This window comes from Odontesthes bonariensis, chromosome 7 (assembly GCF_027942865.1).
Source record: "Odontesthes bonariensis isolate fOdoBon6 chromosome 7, fOdoBon6.hap1, whole genome shotgun sequence".
In the NCBI taxonomy this organism is placed as follows: Eukaryota; Metazoa; Chordata; class Actinopteri; order Atheriniformes; family Atherinopsidae; genus Odontesthes; species Odontesthes bonariensis.
In genome coordinates this window covers 23,705,491-23,728,629 of record NC_134512.1, presented here as the reverse complement: position 1 = coordinate 23,728,629, position 23,139 = coordinate 23,705,491, and the positions used below count along the sequence as shown (strand labels likewise).

The 23,139-nt window shown below is 41.5% G+C and overlaps 2 protein-coding genes across 3 annotated transcripts; both read left to right on the top strand.

Annotated features, from left to right (window-relative positions):
* The first annotated feature begins 10,312 nt into the window (after nucleotides 1-10,312).
* On the top strand, nucleotides 10,313-14,580 carry tmpob (thymopoietin b). The gene is made up of 6 exons (XM_075470209.1): nucleotides 10,313-10,915; nucleotides 11,061-11,178; nucleotides 11,901-12,056; nucleotides 12,230-12,339; nucleotides 12,424-12,524; nucleotides 12,652-14,580. The coding sequence occupies exons 1-6, from the start codon at nucleotides 10,682-10,684 to the stop codon at nucleotides 13,034-13,036; spliced, it is 1,104 nt and encodes a 367-aa protein (XP_075326324.1). The 5' UTR covers nucleotides 10,313-10,681; the 3' UTR covers nucleotides 13,037-14,580.
* A 1,178-nt stretch (nucleotides 14,581-15,758) lies between these two features.
* On the top strand, nucleotides 15,759-22,891 carry ldhbb (lactate dehydrogenase Bb). Of its 2 annotated transcripts, none has more exons than XM_075471033.1 (8): nucleotides 15,759-15,828; nucleotides 17,873-18,009; nucleotides 18,830-18,947; nucleotides 19,499-19,672; nucleotides 19,759-19,932; nucleotides 20,064-20,181; nucleotides 21,619-21,742; nucleotides 22,427-22,891. In XM_075471033.1, the coding sequence occupies exons 2-8, from the start codon at nucleotides 17,881-17,883 to the stop codon at nucleotides 22,592-22,594; spliced, it is 1,005 nt and encodes a 334-aa protein (XP_075327148.1). In that variant the 5' UTR covers nucleotides 15,759-15,828; nucleotides 17,873-17,880; the 3' UTR covers nucleotides 22,595-22,891. The 2 variants fall into 2 exon arrangements, with proteins under 2 accessions (XP_075327148.1, XP_075327147.1); XM_075471032.1 differs by lacking the exon at nucleotides 15,759-15,828 and adding an exon at nucleotides 17,320-17,503.
* The last annotated feature ends 248 nt before the right edge of the window (nucleotides 22,892-23,139 follow it).

Genomic DNA, 23,139 nt, shown 5'->3' with positions numbered 1-23,139 from the left:
AGACCGGGAAAAGTGGCTGCGGAAATTAACATTTATTGAAATCTATTTCAGTGGTAAAGCTGGCTGGGTTTCTTGGGGTGTCCATTTTTTTTTTTTTTTAACTTTCACAGTGAGTTTTGGTCAATGAAAAAGTTAACTGCTTTTGTGGTTGGACCCAGAGGAGGCATATGTAGGTTTTGTGGCCAATGGAAGCCTGCAGTAAGAGAAACTGGTTGTATTTGGCCTGCTGGAAACAACATATAGAGTAGACTGATGAGCAGTCTTTCATGTCCAAAATGAAAACATTGGGAATTTTTTTCCTGCAGGTAAGTGACCAGGAGAGCATCTAATCAGTATCAAAGATCCAGTGTTCCCGGAGTATGATGAGAGCCAAGGAGGAGGAGGAATGTTTTCAGTGGAGTTTTAAATTGTTTGTCTGTCTGCAAGATTACAAAAAAAGTACCAAGCTGAATCGTATCAAGCTTAGTGAAAAGTGGGGCATCAACAGAAGAAGAGCACTACATTTTAGTGCAGATTCAGATCATTTTTCAAAGAAATAGTACTCTGCCTCTCTAGTTTATGTTTGCTACCTCAGTTTCAGAATCAAAGGCCTCAGTTCATACTCAACCCACACAAAATAAAAGCCATCTCAGTAGTTGATGATACACGAATATACCATCTCCTCAAATGACACCAAAAAAGAAAATAGCAGTTAAAGAAATGTGAGAAATACTGAAAGGAAATAGTCAAGGCATTTTAAAGTGTTGCAGTTTAAAAGCTAAAATTAGATAATCAGATGCACTGAGTAAAAAAAAAAATTGTATAGTCTAAAGTATTGTTTAATGTTAAGTTAGCAAGCATGGTACACCACAACTTACTGGTTATACAGAATGAATTGCTAAATTAACTATCCTATAATTATTATTATAGGACCCCGTTGGATTAAGCGGGTAAAGAAAATGGATGGATGGATGGATTATTATTTTTTCTTTGTCTTTTTTTTTTTTGTATTGGCATTTGGGAAATAAATGAACAAATCTCTTCTTAGGGCTCTTCTTAGTGCCATCAAATTTCAGTGGTCTGATCCAGATCCACTTTTTGGGAGGTTCTGTGACATCACAACATTTTATTTGGAGGGATTGCTTATATGAAGGTTCCTGCAGGATTGTTGTTGCTGTAGCCTGAGAGAGCCATCCTATCCAAACATTTTTAGAAAAGCTCCTGTGCATTGTTTTACTCTCCCAGACCATTATCCACCAATTGGATTAGGAACGCTTGGATTAAGTGTGATCTAACTGACCATAAGACTTCCTCTCCTCTGTCCCCTCTCGCTGGGCACAGAGTTGGTGGATATGGTTAGCGCCAGTCATAACAAGCATTTTAAAAATAAGCTTCATCTGATGACAAACTCTGACATATTGAATGCCTTACGGTGTTTTCAGTCCAAGTCTCTGATGATGCTGTCCAACACGAGCTTTCTCTCCAACATTATAGGGGGAGGAAATAGAAAAAGATGTTCTTGGAAACAAAGTTAATATAATCCAGGAAAGAAATGCTTTCAGCATCATGCACACAGCTGGACATGCAGTTTCCTCAAGTCGTTGCAAAGATTTTTCTTAAAATTGCCTCAAATCATTATGTTGTCACTTCAATTTCAGTCTCACATGTGGCGCTGTGTATCTTAGCACATGTGGTTATGACATTTATTGCTTTACCAGAGTGTGTCCATCAACTTGCAAAGTTTCACCAATAAACTCATTTCAATTTAATGTCTGCTGCTGATGTTGTAAGCACATCTTTTGTTTCCACACATGTGGTGACTGCCAGCCCTCTCATTTTGACACCTGAGGCTGCCATCTGAAATAGAAAGAGCAATAGAGAGGTGACAACAGTTTTCCTTCCTAGTTTACCTCCCTGCACCACACTGAGTCTGACAAGCTGCTGAAAAATAGGACCAGGTCGCATTTCAGCCTCAAAAAGAATGTGCAGGGGCTGTGAGTAACCCTGTGGTCTGCCTTGGCATGTTTGGTCTGGCTCCTCATAATATCATGTAGTGTGCCATTGAGGGCCGAGGGCATGAACACCAAAGAGAAGTGTTGAGGGCGTTCCTACTTTGGACCAATATGGATGCCAAAACCTAATAGTGGCACTGTAATCAGTCTTCCCCCTAATATTAGCACCATAGCTTTTTTCTCCGGGGTGGCAGTTGGTGTGTTTGGCTCAGTGCGTCCTCCCTGACCTTAAGCTAAGTCCTGCGGCTGTTTAAAGCACCTCTTGGCACCATCAGAAGGCAACACTTTAATGGGATACAGCATTAGCCTTATATGTGATGCTTTTTACCTGAGTATAACACAGAAGACAGTTATAACAAATATTTACTAAATATCCTCATGTTGACATGAGTCCCTATTAACAGAGTATACTTCACAGTTGATCCATTATGTTAGACATGTCAGATATGTTAACTGCTTGAGCTATTGTAGCCATATGGTTTTATCATTGAACATTGCTCAGGAAATCTCCTGTAGGTGGTTTCTCTTTATCAAAACCAGAAGTTTCCTGAGAGGAGCAGGCACTGAGAGAAGGTCCAGTTACACAGAGAATCAAACTGCATGTACTGAAAGGACTGGATATTAAATGAAAGATAACTTGGTCAATATTCTTCAAATCGTTACTGATATTCAATATCACACCCACTGGCTACTGTGGCACTTCTTACACTGCACAGTTGCTTTCTACTATTACACCTGTGCTGAATTTGCAGGAAAACTCATATCCTCACCACAAAGAGAAGAGCGTGTCAATTAAACCAGAAGCCGATCTCTAGTCAATCAAGCCACCCAGCCTGCGCCCTCACTGTAAATTAAGATTAAAATTGATATCCCCAGCAAGGCCAATATTTTTTGTTCAGCCACTAAACGTCGGCGATTTATCATTCAAACATCCTCGGGTTTTGTGTAGGTACTTTTGGACCTCAGGCTCAGTGGGTTTGATGCTCAGCCAGAGACAATATCGAATTCATGCCAAAAGTCCAAGCTGTGAACGCTTGTCTGAGAGTTACCGTAAATCCTTCTGCTCGCACCACTAAGAAGCTCAGAAAGCCGCAGCCCTGCTATTTGCCACCCCTGTGGTCCTCACAGGTAGCCACTGAGACTCTCTAGATTATGATATGCGTGTATAGGAGAGCAATACGAGAACAGTGCTCAATGGATAAAGGCTTACCTGTTGCCCCTTATTTCCTTCAGTGGATAAGGTCTGGGGCAGTCAGTTATCCTCTACTTTGATTAATCTAGCTCTTTATTGGAAATGATCGTGATGATTAATGGCATATTATCCTGCCCTTCTGATAACAGTGTTCAGTTTTCAGATATTTCCTGACTGGACCTGTACCTATACTTTAACTAAATGACCTTTTAAACGTACAGAATATTCCTTTTTTGCTTGCTAAGCCTTTTAAACTGTTTCCCTGTAGATATTAGTTGTGATTCCTCCTATGCTTGGCTCAGTGTAAACACAATCAAACTGAAACAAACTTTTTTTCTTTATTTTAAACTTACAGGACATTTGGAATTATATATTGTGCCTTAAAAAACATTGAATGAAACATACAAGCATGTTCTCTCTTTGGTGGAAGATGATCATAGTTTACTATGGCTGTACTTTCCTTTTAGATTTTACTAACCTTGCGATCAACAGGATCAATTAGCAATGAATATGATAAGCTTCTTAATTTAGACTTTGGACCCCTCTGAAATGTTTGGTCAGAGGGGTCCGGGAGGTGAAGTTCAACACCGCCCCCACCAGGGGTTCTCAGCAGGGTCCTGGAACCACACATCAAGGTCTGTCGCTGGCCCTCGACCCCAGCCCAGGCCTCTGTGACAGGGAGGGGCCAAGACTGAGTGGGCCAGAAGAGACAACACACCATAGCTGTGTGTAACTGCACAGTGAGTCCATTCGCTCGTTGCCATGCTGTAGCTGACCGCAGGATTGCAGTGTTTACTTAAGAGCCGGTGCATAAGAGAAAGCTGGACCACCGGCAGTCACCACCCGCCGGGCGCTGGCCAGGACCTGGGGCTCATCTTTGTTGAAAATGGCTCTGGAACCTGCCACCTCCCACCAGGTGGTCTATATTTAGCAACAAAATAAGAAACTTCATTCTTAAAAAGCTGTTTAGGTTTCCATTGAGAAGGGAGTTCAGAGGAGGACTAGCGATGATGCTGCTCTCCTGAGGTCTAAGAGGCGCTTCTCTGTGCTCTGGTTTCACCTGTACATGACAATTATGTTGAAACGTGCAGCTGAAATGGAAACAGGCTGTCAAATATGATGATTTCTAAGATTGGAAATAATAATAAATCAGGTTAATCCTGATGACAGACAAAATGATCAAGTTTTTTTTTCATTACATTTAAGACTATTAATGATAACAACAACAAAAAAATGACAGAGAAAAGTTACCTCTCTATGACACTGCACCAAATGATGATTTGCTGATTCTTTCTTTTCGCTTCTCTCTTCTCACTTCTCATTGAACTTGGGGGGAGCAAATCCAACACAGGACATGCGTATTACATATTTTCATTTGCCCTTATATATGCCTGAATAGTGAAACAATCCTCCTTTTCATGCCCATGGTCTCATACAGTGGGTGGCGAGAGCACAACTGTGATTGAGGATGAGGGAGCTGGGTGATTTTTTTTTTTTTTTTCCAAGGTGAGCACCTCATGGGAGATGACTGTTCGCTGCCATTAGTTTAAGTGCAGGAGTGTCAGTTAACACGACACTGGCACCAGCAATACTTAATACCAGATGGAGGGAGCTGTCCTTGAAGTCTTAACAAGCAGGCACAGAGAAACAAGCCTTTATTCAGTGTGAGAGAACATAGAAAAAACTGATAACTTAGCAAGGTTACCACAAAGTGTACGTTAAATCCCACATAGGAAAGGGAGGGATAAAGGAGATTGAAGGGGGTGAGGAGGGGCAGAAGTCCAATGTGGATAAAAACACAGTTTAGATGTTGCTGACTGTAATTTTTTATTGCGTTCAAAATAGGCAGGAATATAAAACAAAGCAGCGGTTGTCACGCTAAAGGGTCCAGCTGCTTAAGAGGTGTCAAATTATTGTACCTCAGCTGGATACATCAGTGTTGGACGCCAGGGGGTGAGAAAAGAGCCAAACCTAGCAGACTTTGGCACATTTGTCCTTTACCGCTGGCACGGATGAGCCAAGCTGCGAGGCTTCAGAGCATCGATAGGCCCCCGGTGTTTTACTGCCCAAAACTATGAGCTGCTACAAGATTCCAAACTTCAAGACTGCCTCCTGGAAGAATGGTAAACATGAAGGCAAGTGCTTTCTCCCCACATGATGCACCTCCTTGGTTACTCACCAAGTGTTTCTGAGGAGGGTCCAGCTGAAGAGCACTTCATTTTGCCAGCAAGACACTGAGGCCCAAAAGTTTCCATTTTCAAGATTGAAAAGATAAGAAGATGTCAGCTGAAGTACCAGGTTTGTCTTGGCTGCAGTGGATATAAAGCTGAGAGCTATTACTTAGAATAACTTGAAACCAGAAAGCCCCCATATTGACTAGTAAGGAAATTACAAGCACAGTCATGTCAGTCTATGGAGGCACCTCACACAAAGATCCCCAAAGAGGTCTCTTGTTGTCAGCTTTGATAAAATCCACTCCATTTCCTTTTTTGGTACTTAATTGTAAATTGAGCTCAAGTCCTGCCAACGATTGCAGTAAAAAGCTGAATGCATTGAGCTGTTGGCATGTTCTCTGATCTGGCTCTTGTTCCTATGAGTGCTGTTGGGTCTCTGTTAATTGTTCATTTCTCAATCATTACATTAGCTTTATGCTCCTAAATAGTAACTTCTCGCTATGACCTGACATTCCACAAAAAAGATGAATCTGTCAAGGGGCATGGTGATGTCACAGGTGACACACCACAGGAGTGTTGTGAGAAGTCTTCGGCTCTTCCCATACTGGTCACGTACCAGTGCTCAGCCATGCAGACAGAAAAACTAGCAGAGCCAGATCTGTGGAGAGCTTCAGCCGTCAAGCACGGAAATATTTCTTTCCTGTTAATTCAAGAGTCTGGCACTCACCTGTGTGAGGTCGCCCTCTCTTTTTAGTCGTGAACCATCAGCCATTCGGTTCAGCCATGTCAGGGACATTCAAAAAGACCCACTTCTTGATAACCCTTGGAAGTCAAGTAGGTTTTTGTTGTAAAATTTTACACTTGGGATGTGCCATTTAATACACCTTTTGCATATGTATGAAAAAAGGTTAATGTTACTGGCTATTTTGGACCCTATGAAATCCCATAATGGGAAAGTATAGAATTTTGCAACGTGCCTGTATCACTCACTCTGGGAGGACTTGGGCGCTTGGGAACAGTGGATACATTTTGACCTCTGGGAAGCAGCAGAATGAGCTGTAAACATGGCATTATCTATCAGAATTCATTTTGGGACATAGTTAAGTGCAAAAGTTACTTATCTTTACATCTAGATACAATATTAACAATGATCTATTTGGCTTCAATTTTATTATTACGTTCACAAGACAGCGGTCAACCTTATTGGTTGTGCAGGCACATAGCGAGTCCTGCACATATACACAACCTCAATCAGCAAAAGTTGGGACAGTGTGCTGAAAAAAAAATAATAGTAATAATAATAATATCTATGGGTAAGTTATACCTTTTTGGAAAATCAATGTCTTTTAAGTGCTGTGAGAAGGAATAGCAACATTACGAAATGGTTAAAGATAAAGTATCCCAATTTCACAAAAATGTGCTGCAAGTATAAAGTACAAAAAGATGTGTATGTAACAAATTAAATTCATCTGAAGAATAAGATATCTTGGGCTCATACTGTCTGCCAGTAAATATATGAATCAATGTGACTTGGGTTATGCCTGGTGTCTGGGAAAAAAAAGCCATTGTTGGTGTGCCGAACTTGCATTCTGTCCAATGATCAGCAGGGGGAGACTTCTCTAGTTGAAAAAGAGGTTTGGTTGCATCTAAATTATGTCAACAATTATGTCAAATTATTTTTCAACAGTCATATTTTAAGGGACCTTCACTGTGAGTGTATGAAAGCTCAGGGCTGTTCGACTGTCAAATCATCAAGTGCATAAGACCTCTTTATTAATCCACAGACCAAACCATGCAGGGATTGTGTAGGGAAGAAACCTGCTTGGAATTATTTGTAATATGCTAAGGGTTGCTAAACCAACTTTTATATCCATTTCTTGTTATTATATATTTTTGTTTTTTTTCCCAGCTTCTTTGTGCTTTAAGCTGTAAAACCCTAACACAACTGAAAAATGCGAAAACCCTTGGTAGAGCTGAGGAAACTAAATGTTCTTTCTCTGTCAATACATCAGAGGCCTTTTCTTTTTTTTAATTATGTTTTTCCAAATGGAAAAATTTAATTATTGCAGCTTTAACTATGCTCAAATGAAGAAAGATCTTAATCGGATAATCAGTTAAAGAACTTTCACAATACAGCTTCGAAACGTAATACGGCAGCAACTGCGGGAAACTCAGTAAATCTCTTCAAGATAAGTTATATGTCAATCCTTGTATGTCTTTGCCATAGATATAATGGAGATGGATGGCCTACAGTAAGTTTCCCTCAGAGCATCCAACATGATGTTCCGTGGGTGCCTCAGTGTGGACTTCTTCATTCACTTCACATACAATAATGTTTGCCTTAAGTTCAGTGAGGACATGAGCAAGTGTGTCTTTAACTCAATGGCCAAATAAAACGGGAAAAGCCCAAATCATAATAGTAATACAAATATATGAAGGAGCGCTTTTGATACAAACAGGCAGGTGGCCAAATGGGCATCAACAAGGCCAGAGAGTTCGTCTCATTTTTCCTTTTGACAGAAATGTCTACAACTAAGTGTGTGTCCTTTAAGTAGAGTTTGGATTGTCAACAGATGAAAATATACTGTGTGAGAATTACTAGATGGCTGTTCCAAGCCTAGGACACACAAATCTCCACTCCGGTGAAATACGCTGCTCCCTCTGCCCGCATCCTACCCTCCTTTTTTTTCTCTCTTTTTTTTTTTTTTTTACACAGGAAACTGCCCCGGACTTGGAATTAGTTTAGCAGTGAGTAATAACATCCTTGGAGGATTAGAGATTGTTGTGATAAATTAGTGCAGGAAAACTGACTTTCTGAAAGAAAAAAAAAATGTGCGAGGTAATACAAAATGCTCTGATTATGTAAGAATCTTAAGGTGTAAATTTTGTTGAACGGAAAAATACTTCTGGACCAAGCAACTGAGGTATACCCAAAAGGAGACACGCCTGTTATCTTACAGTGTGCTGAAACTGTGCAGCATTGATTAATTTCACAAGTATGTATTTTGTTGTGTCAGTGGAATTGGATCAGACATTCTCTGGGTGGTAAAGGTTGACTTTTCCTAAGGTACTTCTGTGGTTGGCTCAACTGGGATTTAGAAATGTCTAAAAATCCAAGATAAACTCAACTGAGGAGTCTGTGTTCAACATTTTTCTAAATGATCAGAAATCCTCTTTTAGAGCGTGGACGTTTGTGGTCATTTGAGATGCGCCACCTTTTCCAAACACAACAAAGCATTTAACAATTCAATTGGCTTTTCAAGTTTCTGTGACTGCTCACCGGTTGTTATTTTCAAATAAATTGCTTTTGCCTGTTGTTTGATTTGTTGAAGAGTCGTCTGTCAAGAAATGTCGTCAAATATATATAGACTGGACGGCATCAGGTGGAGCAGTTATATTTTAAATGAACTCATTCTGAAAATGGGAATGTTGACGATTAAAGAGTATGCTTTGATCATTTTTCAGAGGGCATGACTGTTATGCTTAAAGAGGCACTCTCTATGATTCTTGGCCTGAGCCTTATTTTCTGTGTAAATTACATACAAAGAAAGCTTAAGAGGTGTTTCTCCAGGGCTCAACATGTTTTACGCTTACACTCCATTTGCAAATCCACTATGGAAAAGCTGAACGATACTTGAAGTACTGTGTTTTAGTGTGGTTTGGGGCTGAGGTGGGGATCAATATCTTGGTTTCTGCAGCAGCATCCCAGAAAGCCCAAAACAGGCTGGTCTGAAGGACAGGTGGGGAACCGCATGGTGCCACCTCAAACCACTGTCCCCACAGCCAGAGGGCATAGTGTTAGAGACCAGCGTGGCTAAAGACACAAGACAGGCAGGACATTTTCCTAGTTAATAATTTACTCTGACAGATAATTCTGAAGAGGTCCTCGTTCCAGACCTCTGAATTGCTGCTGTCATCACATATTTGTTAAAGAGAATCGAGAAAAAAGAAATAAAATGACTCTTCAGTCTGATTCCCAGGCTATCACATAATGTCCAGCACTGTTTCTCAATGCCTTTTTTGGTTGTTGTAGTTGTTCAAGGTCTTCCAAGCATAAAAATACTCGTTTTTCTAAACAAAACACAGAAAAGCCCAAACTACTCCCATTTGACAACTACCATCTGAGTGTGTTTGTGTGTGAAGTGTAGCTGAAAAAGGCAATGACCATGTGTCCTTCTTCCCGTTGTCCTCTTGACTGGAGAGCTGCACTCTTGATGTACAACAGCATCTGTGTTTAAAACTGATAGCAATGCTGATGGACAGCCCTCTCACATAAACTGGGATAAGAACTCACATATTTTCAGAGAATCAGGGAATATGTCTAAAACAACCCTGAAAACCTTCCTTGCATATCAAATACCTAATTCCATTTATGAGGTTTGTTTCATTGCTGGCTTATAATAGAAAAACTTTCAAGTTAACGTGGGCAAAACCCTGTTTATTTAGAAACACGTGGTTATGCTGCCCCCTCCTGTCACGGAGGCAGACTTAATTCAATTACTGTACAGAGCCCGTCGCTGCTTTTTTTTTCTAAATAACCCTTTAAGACAATGTGGTTCCTCTCAAAATTAGCTTTTATCAAGCATTAGGATAAGACCTAAATCCTGTGATGAATCCGACAGATTGGAGGAGCAGCCATATGGATCACTTTACAATTCAGTGCAATTAAATCGTCATTGTCATTCCTCTCAAACTCAAATGCGATTCATATTAGTAACTTGAACTGCCATTTGTCGACTTCATACAATAATGAGGCCTGTGACGTCAATAGATTTAAAACATTTTTCCAAAAATGTTCAACAGACTTGATATAAAACTGTTCTGTGAAACACAACCTCCGGTTTCTTTGTGGCGGGGACTCTAAAGCGTTCCATTCATAGCAGGCCAATCGGATTGCGCTTTACTGCAGCTTTTCATCCAATAGCAGATAAGCTTGTTTGTTGGCCCTGTCGCGACCGCGGAGAGAGAAGCAAGTGGACCGGTTTGAAGCTAAGCTAGTTAAATTTATTTTGTAGCTAGTTGTTTTAAAATTCCACACGAGTTTAATCACCAGCACATGCTCGGATCTGTTTTCGAAAATTCAAAACTATCTGTAAGTGGTTTCGCTCTTCGGCTAAGAACCACAACTTGACGTTTAATTTGATAAACCGCGTTTGAGCTGCTAGCTGAATAGGCAGCGGGAAGGCGCCACTTCTGTTTGACAACAGCGCTATTCGCTCACGTTCCCGTGTAGTTGTTTTTCTTTTTGTAGCGGTTCACTGAGCTGGCTCATTATCGTTAGCTGCGACGAAGGAAACCTCCCAGGGATTTTAAAATAAGTTAGCATGGCAGAATTCCTCGAAGATCCGTCGGTTCTCACGAAAGATAAGCTGAAAAACGAGCTTACGGCAAACAATGTGCTACTTCCCAGCGGAGAGCACAAAAAAGAAGTGTACGTGCAGCTGTATCTGAAGAACCTGACCATACTAAACAACAAGAAGAGTCCGCCCGTAGACACCTTCTCCAGTGATGAGGAGTTACCTGCTCCCGTGGTGTCCAACAAAAGCCGCTCTGGAAGAGTGAGTTGTTTGGGGGTTTTTTTAAGCCACATCGATCTTCAAATGTTGTTTGATTCTGTTATATCTGTCGCTGTGCATCTGTTTGAGCTAGTTGGAAGTTTTGATTTCCTTTCTTTTTTTTTTGGATTCATCATAATTTCTTCAGAAAGCTACCAAAAAGACTGATAAGCCTCGAACAGAGGAAGTGGAGGTGACAGATCTCACAGACGAAGATCTAAAACAACAGCTGGCAAAGCATGGTGTGGACACTGGGCCCATTGTTGGTGAGTTCCCGGGTGCGCGTCTTCCACTCCTGCGACTAAAAGAGTTTTGCTCCTCAGGGTTTACAGCTTCACAGTAAAACTCAAATGTATAACGTTGATGAAAATCACCCACTTGTACATATTAATCTATTCAACTCTTAACAAAACAAAGTGAGCGTGATGCCAAGTAAAAAATCCCCAAAATGTAGACATTTAAAAAAAAATTTGATTTAAAAAAAACAAAAGTAAAATAATTGTCATTGTTGATTGACTGTATTTGTGATCATTTCTAATCGGTTAGTACAAGTTTACTCGTGCCTTTTTCTCTGCTAGCTCCCGCTTAGCTGTAGCACACAGTTTGGTTTACTCTAAAGATATGTCCCAAACTTTTGAGTTCAAATGGGCAAACTTTAATGATGCAATAACCACTCTTAAACATTTAAAAGTTCAGTGTAATAATAATGAGCTGATCATGTGCAGGTATAGAGGGTACTTACCCGTAAGCAATGCATAACAAACAGAGAAGTTGGGCACTTCCTTGCATGGGAAAAACGGTGAAATAAGCAGTTAGACATGGTTGTAAAAAAAAAAAAAAGTATCACTGAGGCAGCACAGCATGGACCAGATTTGTCAGGTTTAAAGCAACTTCACTAAAATGTTTGCATACTACTGGAGTAAAAGTAAAGCATGTCATATCTTGTATTTTTTCTTAACTCGTATGCTCTTTTTTTCTGTCCACTCAGCCTCTACTCGTAAGGTGTACGAGAAGAAGCTGCAGAAGCTTTTGGTCGAGCCGGCGGCTGAACCCGAAGCTCCAACTGATGTCACAACTCTCCCCAAGGCTGACAGTAACCAGAACGGCAACACAAATTCGGACCAGTATAGTGATAAAGAAGACGGTGAGCTCTAATCGCATTACTTGTGATGCTTTTAAACTTGGTCGAGATATTTCTTACTGGGCACATATCGGGTGCATCTGGCCCTGAGGTAGATGTGGGAAATAAAAGGTCTTGATTTGTGCAACGACATTGCCGTGTTGCTGAATTGTGGTCGCATGAACTATGTTTATCAGAAGAGATTGCTGCCCCCGAACCCGAGCCAGTTCCTGTGGTAGAGAAGCCTGTGAGGAGCAGAGGGAAAACTCCTGTCACCGTCAGGACCAGCAGTAGACGGCAAACCAAGGTAAAGCACTTTTATCATTCCCTAATCTAGACAATTAGAGTTTAGTTTGAATTTGCATGAACATGTTGTGCATTACCTTGGCAGGTGGCAGAGGAGTTCATTACAGAAGAGACCCCCAAAAAGGCCAACGAGAGTGTGGTTGAAGATATTCTTGCCAATGAAATAAGCACACCGACGGGCCTCAGGTAACACTTGATTGTGCTTTTGGCGCCAATTTATTTTTATTTTTTTCGTGTGTTCAGATTCCCACACATTTGAATTATTTGTGAATATAAGGGGAACGTTTTAATTGGTCATATTATGCTCCATCAGTGCAACATGCAGACGTCCAATAAGAGGGGCGGTCGGTCGACCCCTAAAGCCAAGCGAGTACTGGCTGGATGAGTCCCGCGTGCAGCGCACAGTCCACACCGAGACCCGCAATTACTCGGAGGCGTTGTCCCGACCAAGCAGCTCCGTCTCCTCAAGCAAAGCACCCGTCCGGCGAGGCGCCCTGTCCGTGTTGCTCAAGCTACTGCTCCTCGTGGTGGTGTGTGGTGCTCTCTACTACGCCTACCAGAACCTGGATTCTGATCAGATCAGCACCCTCAGAGGCCTCCTGGACAGCGTGATCGTCCCACTCCAAAGCGCTGCGGAGACGGCAGGCACCTACCTGGGAATCGGTAGCAGAGGTGCCACAAAGAGCACCGGCAATTAAAGACCCTCAGCAGTTCCTCACCATACCCACACCACCTCCCTGCCACAGCACTCCCCAACTTCGAACAGCAAACTTGGATCATGTCTGCTTTTCCTGCATATTTGGACAAAGGACACATTTAATTGAAATGATAAACTTTCCATTTGCCAGACTCCAGCTTTCCTCAGGAGGGTGTACTCGGTAGCTTCTGGATAACACTGTTTCGTGGCAGTCAAGAGAGACTAATTTGATGTCGATTTTAACCTGTGAATTGTTTGTGTCTTTGTGTGTATTAACCCATAAGTGTAGAAATGAGTGCGGCAAGAAGAGGCCAGTTTATCCGTGCATGGTTGTAGTTTTTGACAGTCATACTGTAGTTTTTATCAAACGCTCTGTGCCAGGTGTTTTTCTGATGGTGAAGTGCCTGGACAATTGTTAGCACTTAGTGCCCTCCCGTGTTATGTTTTTTATTTTTAATTATGCACAAAGCGCTTCTACTAATGCCAGAATGTCTCCATTTTTCTGTGTGAACTTCGAAATTTGCTTTGTAGCTTTAGGGTTAGTGATTGATTATTTCTATGGTGCTCAGGTTGATTCAGCCCCAACTTTTTTTTTTTTTTTTTTAACGTGGTCTGTGGTGGGAGGAGACACGTGGTGTAATCAGGACACATCACTGCATGAGGAAATTCAGCTGATTATAGAGAGGGAGGTCTTTTTTTTCTGTTTTTCTTTTTCAGCTTTCTGATCATGACTCAAATCTCATACAAAGCTCTTCGAAATATGACCTAAAGAAAAAAAATCAGCATCTTTATCACCGAACTGACAAGTTATCCAAGTAGAAATTGTGAATTTTTGTATCAAAATTGAAGTAACTGCCATATGTGAGAAAGACCTCAAGGAAACTAAAGCAGCATTTGATAATATCCCCTTTTCTTTTTTTCTCTCCATCATTACCAGTATGCCCAATTAAGTTTACATGTGTTGGGTTTTAGTGCTCCGTTGTGCTTTTGCTTTTGTTTGATTATGTTCAAAGATTTCAGATCCTTCAGTCCTCGGCGTAGGACTGGCTGTTGTAGTGCACCCACATAGCCCACCTCACGGACTGCATATGTCCAGACTTGGAAGATCTGCAGAAAAGACACAGATAGGGGGGAGGAGGAGGGAGGGGTGGGTAATTCCTTTGGGACAGTTAACCCAATGTATTTTTGTCAGTACCATACATCTACCTGGACAAAATTACCACAGGTGAAGACGGTGTAGGTCACTCTGAACTGGGTGGGTGCAGGCGATGATGGGGTTGAATTATTTCTGAGGGGGTTTTATTTCTATTTTGATATTTTTCTAAAGTGGTGGGTTCAACTTTTTTATAGCACATTTCAAAGCAATATGTAATACTGTATCTCAATCTGAACTTTGCTGACTTAACTCCTCAGCAGGCAGCTCTCCCACAAAGGACAGAAATGACAGGGGTTATGTGGGTAAGGATTTGAATCTGTTTTAATTTATGATAATAATGTAGACTGTGTATCATGAAATAAACTTGGTTCTTACCAGCTTTTTTTTTATTTTTTATGATTTTTTTCTTCTTGGATCCTTAAAAGATCAGTGCTTTTACATGTTGCCAAATTGTATTTATTTGTTTTTTTGTGACGTGTGTATGTATTACTAATTGTAATTCGATTAAATCGATTCTTTTTCTAGGAGTTTTAGCACCTCAGCCAATAATAATTGAGGTTTTGGGAGAATTAGAAGTTGGCTTTGAATAAGTCTCAAGAGGAGAAACTGGAATTACTGCCTTGTGGTTGTATTTTGCCGGCTCTTAAATCCACGACTTGACTGTAGACTTGGGTTTAAAATCACAGTTCATCATTTGCACAACTCGACTGTTACGCGAGCTCTTGCCACAGTTGTATGAGAAAGTTGTAAGTCGGAGCCAATGTTTTCTTTAGGTCACCTGGTGCTTTGACAGCTAAATTCCAGTCAGCTGATCCTTGAGTCTAAGTGAACATCTGTGACAGATGTAATTACATTTCCTCCTGGCGGATTTGACCCATGAGTCGAGGGGAGTTTCATAACAAATGGGATTAAATTATCTTGAAGAAGAGTCATCGCTGACATTCAGCGGGACAACAGGACATCATAAAGCTTCCGGTTACAGCTCTCTGTGGAGCATTTTTACAACTTTTAAACCAGTCGGGGGTAATGTTGAACTTCATTAAAACTCAGGAAGAATGAAACTGCCCGTAATAACAGTCTCCAGTGTAGCTTCCTCCCAATGGCTAATTACAATGACTTCAGTCTTGCCGACAGTCTGATGTTCTCTGTGAGATTTTGTGTCCCTCTGCTGGTTTTCTGCTGTATGACAAACGCTCCCATTTAAGCACAAGTTAAAAACTCCTCAAACATCCTCCCTGTAGTATCTGCCTTGAGTTGAGCATTTCATGTTCTGCATTTGAAAAAAGCTCGACTCCTTTTCATCATCAACTTCCCTTTGGTGCTCTATTTGTGATTTATAACCCTTCTCAATTTGCAGTTTGTTCTGAATGTTTAACCATCTCTCGTTTTTAAAAAGCGATGAGCTAGATATGTGTTGAATGTCGTTCTTGCTGACTGAGGTGACCTGTGGAAGTGCCAAACGGAGACTTTGAAGGGGATGGAGAGGCTTAGTCAATTAAATCCAGTAGGCTGCAGGCTGACAGCCCAGCAGGAAGAGGAGGACACAGACATTACGGCACACCACCGGCGAGTCCATCTGTGGCTTTGAGGAAGGACAAGCAGCTATACTTACAGTAGCCGGAGCCTCAAGACAGAAGGTAAACAGCCATGTTTTCATGTAGACTTGAGGTATATAACAGGTTTTATGCTAAAGCAGTTTTTTGTGATAAATATGGAATTATATCTTTTTGGTCATGTTCTGACAGCAGAACATGCTCAGCTTTGATTTGGAACCATCGTCTTTATGTCTCTTCACTACTTGTGTTCATGCGCTGGTCCTTTTTAGTTTGTCGAAAAACACGAGTCACATTTTCCTTGAGTCGCGTGTTCATCCAAACGTGTAAGTGGGTCTACTTCCAGTTGGTTTTAAAGTGGATGTTGACAGCATCCTTCGCTCATCTCCAGATGCACAGATGGAACATCCTCTTCATCACCAACAGCATGTTCTTAGGATACGCTATTTTGACAAGATATTAGATGGTTTTTTTCTAGTGTTTTTTTCTTATTCCAACTACTGTCTTTGCACTTTATACTTTCTTTCCTGTGAGCTGCCCTAACAACTGAATGTTCCCACTGTGGGATCAATAAAGTTGCTTTAATCTAAATGATTTACTGAAAGCAAATTGTTGATAGCTTAGCGTTAGAGTAGAGCATGAGTTACTACAAAATATATTTAATTCTGCAATTTATTACGAAGCAAACAACAAAATATTTAAAACTTTACATTTTCCCTACGATATGACTTATTTTTTAAAGTTGAACTGAGTTTATTTTGTATATTCGTGTACCCTTTGTCCATGTGTGGCATCATTTGTGCACCATCAGATATTTAAATAACATCTTCTGGGTAATTTGAATTGTTTTCTATTGACAGACAGATATTTGTCACATGTATTGTTTACAGAGCGAGTAAAAAAGGAAATCTTCCGGTGATACTTAAGTTTCTTTGCCAATCCAGTACCAATCGTGCTCATGAAAACCTTATGAAAACTGTGCCCCCTCTCGGCTGACCTTGATGCTAAGCCAAATAGATATCTGCTATTGTTTACATGCTTTGCTGGTAATCCAGTTTCACTCAGGGACAGTGAATGGACAGTCTCTCCGTTGCACTGTCAATGAGAATGTATTGTCAGTGCCTCTGGTGTCCTTTTAGAGATGGGTTGTTTGTGTAGATATCTTTGTTCAGGCATAAGAGTCATTGCCATGTGCTCAACAGCATTTATAATGAGTCCAAAAGTGTAATTCAAAGTCTCTTCACCCTATAATTATTTAATCATAGTATCATGATAGATGTTTTTATTCTATGCATACCTCAAAGACATAATACATGCAGTTTCAATTCTTAAGGCTGAAATTAGAAATCAGTTCTTATTCAAAGACTTTCTATGGCATGCAAAGTTGGTGTTCATTTGAAGTGCAGGTGCAGCAGATGGAAGCAGAGTTAAGGGATTACTGTAACTCCTTAAACAAGTCTGACATAGGATTACAATGCCTCGTCCTCCATCACGGGAGGAGGGTGGAGGGAGAGAAGAGAAGAGGAGCTCTGAGCAGCTCACAGCTCCTCCGTCCGGCCCTCAGTCACATGTTCTCTGTGCTACTGCTGCAGCTGACCGGATACCTGCCTTAACTCTGGATTGCAGCGACTGTGTTAGGTGTTGTGGATGTAGGGGGTACGCAGCTCTTTGGGAGACGCATCATAGGCATCCATTCAGTTTGCCATGCTGATTACATGGTGGTATTTATACCTTGCAGCTCGGAGCTTCGTCGATCAAAGCAAGTATTGCTGGTGTTCTTGTGTCTGGCTGCATGTCGTTTCAAGGTGAACTCTGCAGAGCGATAATGTGTGGCACAGAGCTCAGGCCTTGGTTTTTTTTTTTTAGATGTAATGGATTCAGAGTTACTTAGAATGATGCTTTCGTGAGTGCTGGCGGGATGAATGTGAGGCTTAATTTTTTTGCCCTGCTACACTTTGAGAGACTGCAGTATTTATGAAGTTTGAACAAGTGAGGCTGCATGCAGAACAGTTTGAACAGTTGTGTCCGTGTGGAATCTTTATCATCCATCATTTGTCCGACTATCAGCTGTCATATTGCCTACCCAGATTGCCTAATCTCTTTCATTTCTTTGATTTACCCTCATCAGCACTGAGAATGGCTTCCATCTTGCAAAAGCTGATCACCCCACTGTTCAGTGGTCCACCTGAGCCCCCCAGGAATAAAGTGACCGTTGTGGGTGTGGGCCAGGTTGGCATGGCCTGTGCCGTCAGTATCCTTCTCAGGGTAAGAGTTCCAGTGTTTATCCCTTTGCTCAGATTACCCTCTGGTCAGCTGCTGTCACACTGTGGGATAATACCCTGGATCCTCCTAGACTAACACTGGATTACTGATCTCATGGTATCAGAACTTGATCTTTTCCCCTTTCTGTCCTTGTTAAGATGGAAATATGTAATTGTAACTAAAGGAAAAAACTTAAACTGAATTTCTACTAAATCTGTTTATAAGTCGTTATTTGATATGGGCAGTAAAGCTCTATCATGGCAGTAATAAGAGCAGCAAGCTTTACCCCAATGTGCAAACTCCCTTAACTTACAAAGAAACACCCATTACACCAAGTCAGCATCCTGTTATACCAAAACTGACACGAGGAAGTGGAGAATGAACCACCCATTATTATTGTGCAAGTGAATAGGAAGTAGTGACTTCTTATTGGCTCAAATAGAAATTTGCAACCAACTGAATACCATCCACCTATCTTCAAACTATAGTGACCACAAAAAATGTAAAAGGTCCTCTCTAGAAGCGGTGTTCGTTTGTCCCAAACACCAAGGTTTCTGTTTTGCCATTTTGAAAGAACAGGAAAGGCAACCTTCACTGTCTTAAGTATCAAATGCACACAATAAGGTGATGAAAATATGACTCCATGTTAATTTAAACATAATTTACATATGATGTTGTATTTCTGTCAATAGAATGCATTACATTTCACACACTGGAGCTTAAGATTAAACAGTTTGAACATCTCTTAGTTATTTAAACCTCAGTTGGCAAAAGCAGCTGCAGTGTGGAGTGGATGGTTCTGATGGTCTCTCATGTGCTGCAGGAGTTGGCTGATGAGTTGGCCCTGGTGGACGTGGTGGAGGACAAGCTGAAAGGAGAGATGATGGACCTGCAGCATGGCAGCCTCTTCCTCAAAACACCCAAAATAGTCGCATCTAAAGGCAAGTTTGTATCTCAAAAATGGCCAAGAAACTCAGGCATATAACACAGTCATAGCTTCGACTGACGCAAGCTCCTTTCTCCGTATGTTCCGTATGTTGAAGTCAGGACTGTTGCTTCTTCGACTCACTTCACCTTCCTGTTTGTAAAGTACAGAGAGGAAATGGGGAGTCAAAGTTTTTTACGCCTCTGAGCCGGCAGTGAAGGTAGTCACAGAAAGGAAGTGAAAGGGAGGCCTGGCATGGCGGAACATGCCACACTAACTGCAGATGATGTTATCACTCAACCGTTCACACACAATGTAAACAAGCAGTTTGAAGGCACACACTGTTATTGTCCCAATGGTGCCATAAAAATGGGGTCATCTTTGCAGCATCACACTGTAACGCCTTTATGAAAAAAGAATGGAATATAGATCCATTATTTGGCAACCAGCTAGCATCATTTACTTAGAAATGAATCAAGACCTGGAATAGTACCTGAAAGTCTAACCAGTAATTTTCTCCCTGTTCTTTCTTTCTCAAAACGCTGCCTTCTCTCTCTCCTCTGTCAGACTACTCGGTTACAGCTAACTCCCGCATCGTTGTGGTGACAGCTGGAGTGCGTCAGCAGGAAGGGGAGAGCAGGCTGAACCTTGTCCAGAGAAATGTCAACATCTTTAAGCACATCATCCCCCAAATTGTCAGATACAGTCCTGACTGCATCATCATTGTTGTTTCCAACCCAGGTACTGTCTATTAAAATTGAGTTTTACTCCCAAATGCAAAGTTTGGCAGTATTCATCTTTTAATGTCGCTGATATCCAATCAACAGTTGACGTTCTGACCTATGTGACCTGGAAACTGAGCGGCCTTCCTAAGCACCGCGTCATTGGCAGTGGCACCAACTTAGACTCTGCCCGCTTCCGCTTCCTGATGGCCGACAAGCTGGGAATCCACTCCAGCAGCTTCAACGGGTGGATTCTGGGAGAGCATGGAGACACCAGTGGTGAGGATGGTGGAATTTCTGCTCTGAGCTTGCTGCAGACAAAAACACATCGCACAAATGTCATCAACAAATGATCGTGTGAGGTGTACAATATTTGTGTGAAGGTTGATGGTTTTAACGTGTGTGTTTAGTGCCTGTGTGGAGCGGGACAAATGTGGCTGGAGTCAACCTGCAGACGTTAAACCCAGATATCGGCACAGACTCTGACGATGAGAACTGGAAAGAAACCCACAAAATGGTTGTGGATAGGTATGCTACAGGTCCCTTAAAGAGCCCATAATTAGCTCATTTATAGTCTTGTTATGTTGTGGTCTAACAGAACATGTTCACATGCTTCAGTGTTTAAAAAGCACAATATTTTTCTCACACGGTGTACACAGTAACAGCACCTCTTGTAACCCTCTGTCCATGATGTTCAGTTTTAGCTCCTGTGTCTTTAAGGCTCCTTTGCAGGAAAGCTCGGTCAATATTGTCAGTTCCAGATTTTGTGTGCTGTCGTTTCCACATAAGAGATGTGTCAGGGTACGCTAGCAAATAAAGTGGATTAGGTTAAAACAACACTTAACCATAAAAAAATACCACCGTTCACAACTTTGTTTTCCAGCCCTGCAACACACCGTTTAGCTTTACGGTCACTCAACATTTATCTTAGCTTTTGATAGCATCTTTTTGGCTTCTTCAACGTATTAAATCATTCGTGTGTGTGGTTGTGTCTCACGGAGTGATTTGTGTTCATGACAGTGTTGTTAAATCCCACATCTGTAGGAGTCAAAGAGCAAAACATTTAAAAACATTTAATCCCATCTGTCCCTTACCTTTTCAACATTGTTCTGAGGTCTGGACATGATGTCAAAGCTAACGCTAACGTTAGCCATATTAGCTTTGCAACAACATTGCCATCAAAAATGAAAGTAGTCAGTTTGTACAGTTCAGTTTGCAGAAACTGCTCTAGTGAGTAAATGAAATTGTACTCTGCGAGGCAGCTGCTCATGCTTTGTGATGTCAGGAGGAGTGTCTTCTGTGGAAGAGAATAATGCCATTATTGACGTGGACTTTGGACTTTTGTAACTCTACCTCAGGCTGTTTATAAGCGCAAAAAGTCACTCAATGCAATGACGGAAATGGGAAAGTACACTACTGGTAATAATGGCTGTGCAACATGCATTTACATCACATTCCATGGGGTAGATATTTTGTTTTTGATTTGTTTAACAACTGAAGTCATTTGGATGAGGGCCAGAACCTTCTTATTGCCATATAATATGTGGTAAATGTGTTGATTACATTTTCTAATCTAAATCATTCATATAGCCCACTCCCAACACCGGCACCAACTACCGCTGTATTGAACAAGAGATTGTTTCATGTTTACAGAAGAGATATACATTTCCTCATGTACTCAATAGGGCCTTTCCATCTGACTCTCAAACTCTGTCATCTCCTCTGTTGCACTCTGTCACACTCTTTCTCTCTGTTTCTGTAAACAGAGTAAAAGTAGAGATAGAAGCTGCAGTCACAAAGGAAAATCCGCCTTTAACGACATTGTGTTTATTTCTATCACCTCACATCTTTGCTCTCATACAGTTTATATTTATTCAATAGAATTAAGCCAAAAGGTAATCAGTGAGTGAGCTCGAAGGTGCAAAATTACCGCGTAGTATCTAAGCTGTGTGTTGTGTCTCACAGTGCCTACGAGGTGATCAAACTGAAAGGTTACACCAACTGGGCCATCGGTCTGAGTGTGGCTGACTTGACAGAGAGCCTCATGAGGAACATGAACAGGATTCATCCTGTCTCCACCATGGTGAAGGTAAGGGATGGTCACACGTACGCACTCACTCATTCATTGTCTGCATGCCCGGGCTGCACGGTGGTGTGGTGGTTCGCACCACTGCCTCACAACAAGAGGGTTCCTTTCTATGTGGAGTTTGCATGTCCTCCCTGTGTATACCTGGGTTCTCTCTGGGTACTCCGGCTTCTTCCTACTGTCCAAAAACATGCATGTTAGGTTAACTGGTGACTCTAAATTGACCCTAGGAGAGTGGCTGTGTGATGGACTGGCAACCTGTCAGCTGGAACACTGAACGTACTGAACAACCCTGCTTACATCTGACTTTTGTCTTCAGCGGTAAAGGGCACAATAAGCATTTACATCCAAGTCAAATGACTCTATTGTTGTCACAGGTATTCGTTGGCTAATGTGAAGTCAGCAGTGGTGGAAACTTGACACTCAAGTGAAGATGTAAATTTCTGCTCTTTTAAATGTCTTTTTGTCACATAATGATGTTTGGCTGCAATAAACTGTGATTTCTTTTATATTTCACAGACCGTGTATTATTACTTGATCAAGAAAATAACTATTGCATTTTCTCTCTGACCCTCTCACTCCACTCAAAATATAGGCATAAAAACATACATCTTTTCATTTCCACTACACTAGCTGTGGGTCTTGTTTGTGACAGTGGCCCTTTACATTATGGTTCTACATCAACAGGGCATGCATGGGATCAGTGACGAGGTGTACCTGAGTCTGCCCTGCGTGTTGAACGGTGGGGGCGTGGCCAGTGTGATCAACGTGACTCTGACAGATGAGGAAGTGGCCCAGCTTCAGGCCAGTGCCAGCACGCTGTGGGACATCCAGAAGGACCTGCAGGATGTCTAACCGACCACCAGGGGGACGCATAGCTGCATCTTCATGACTGCTTGTCATTTACGGTTTCATCATTCTGCCCTCATACACCAAACAGCTGCACCTTCAACCCACATTCCTCCGTAGATTCACAGTATTGGGAGTTTAATCCGTCAGATTTAGCTGTAGGTGTCAGTTTGCACTCTTGTAATCACTGAAGAGGAGACCGAAGGTGCCACAAACTCAGTGAGATGCTCTGGCTCATTTGTCTTCAGCTGTGTTGCAGTGTGGGACCGTGTATCACCTATGATGCTTTGATTAAAAAATAAAACAAGCTTATTGGTGCTTGAGGTTTAGCTTCTTTTTCTTTTAATCATTCCCTGCCTTCTGACAGTCTTAAAACAAGATGAAACTTCATCTTCTCTAAATCACAGCTGCTGCCTTAGCTGTTTGACCCAGACATGACTCTTTCAGTGACGTCAGCCAAGTGGTATTACTTGGTGTTAATCAGCGAGCAGTGTAAATGAGTGAGTGGTATAATTACTGCCTGGGGCTTTTCTTTCTTTCTTTCTTTATTT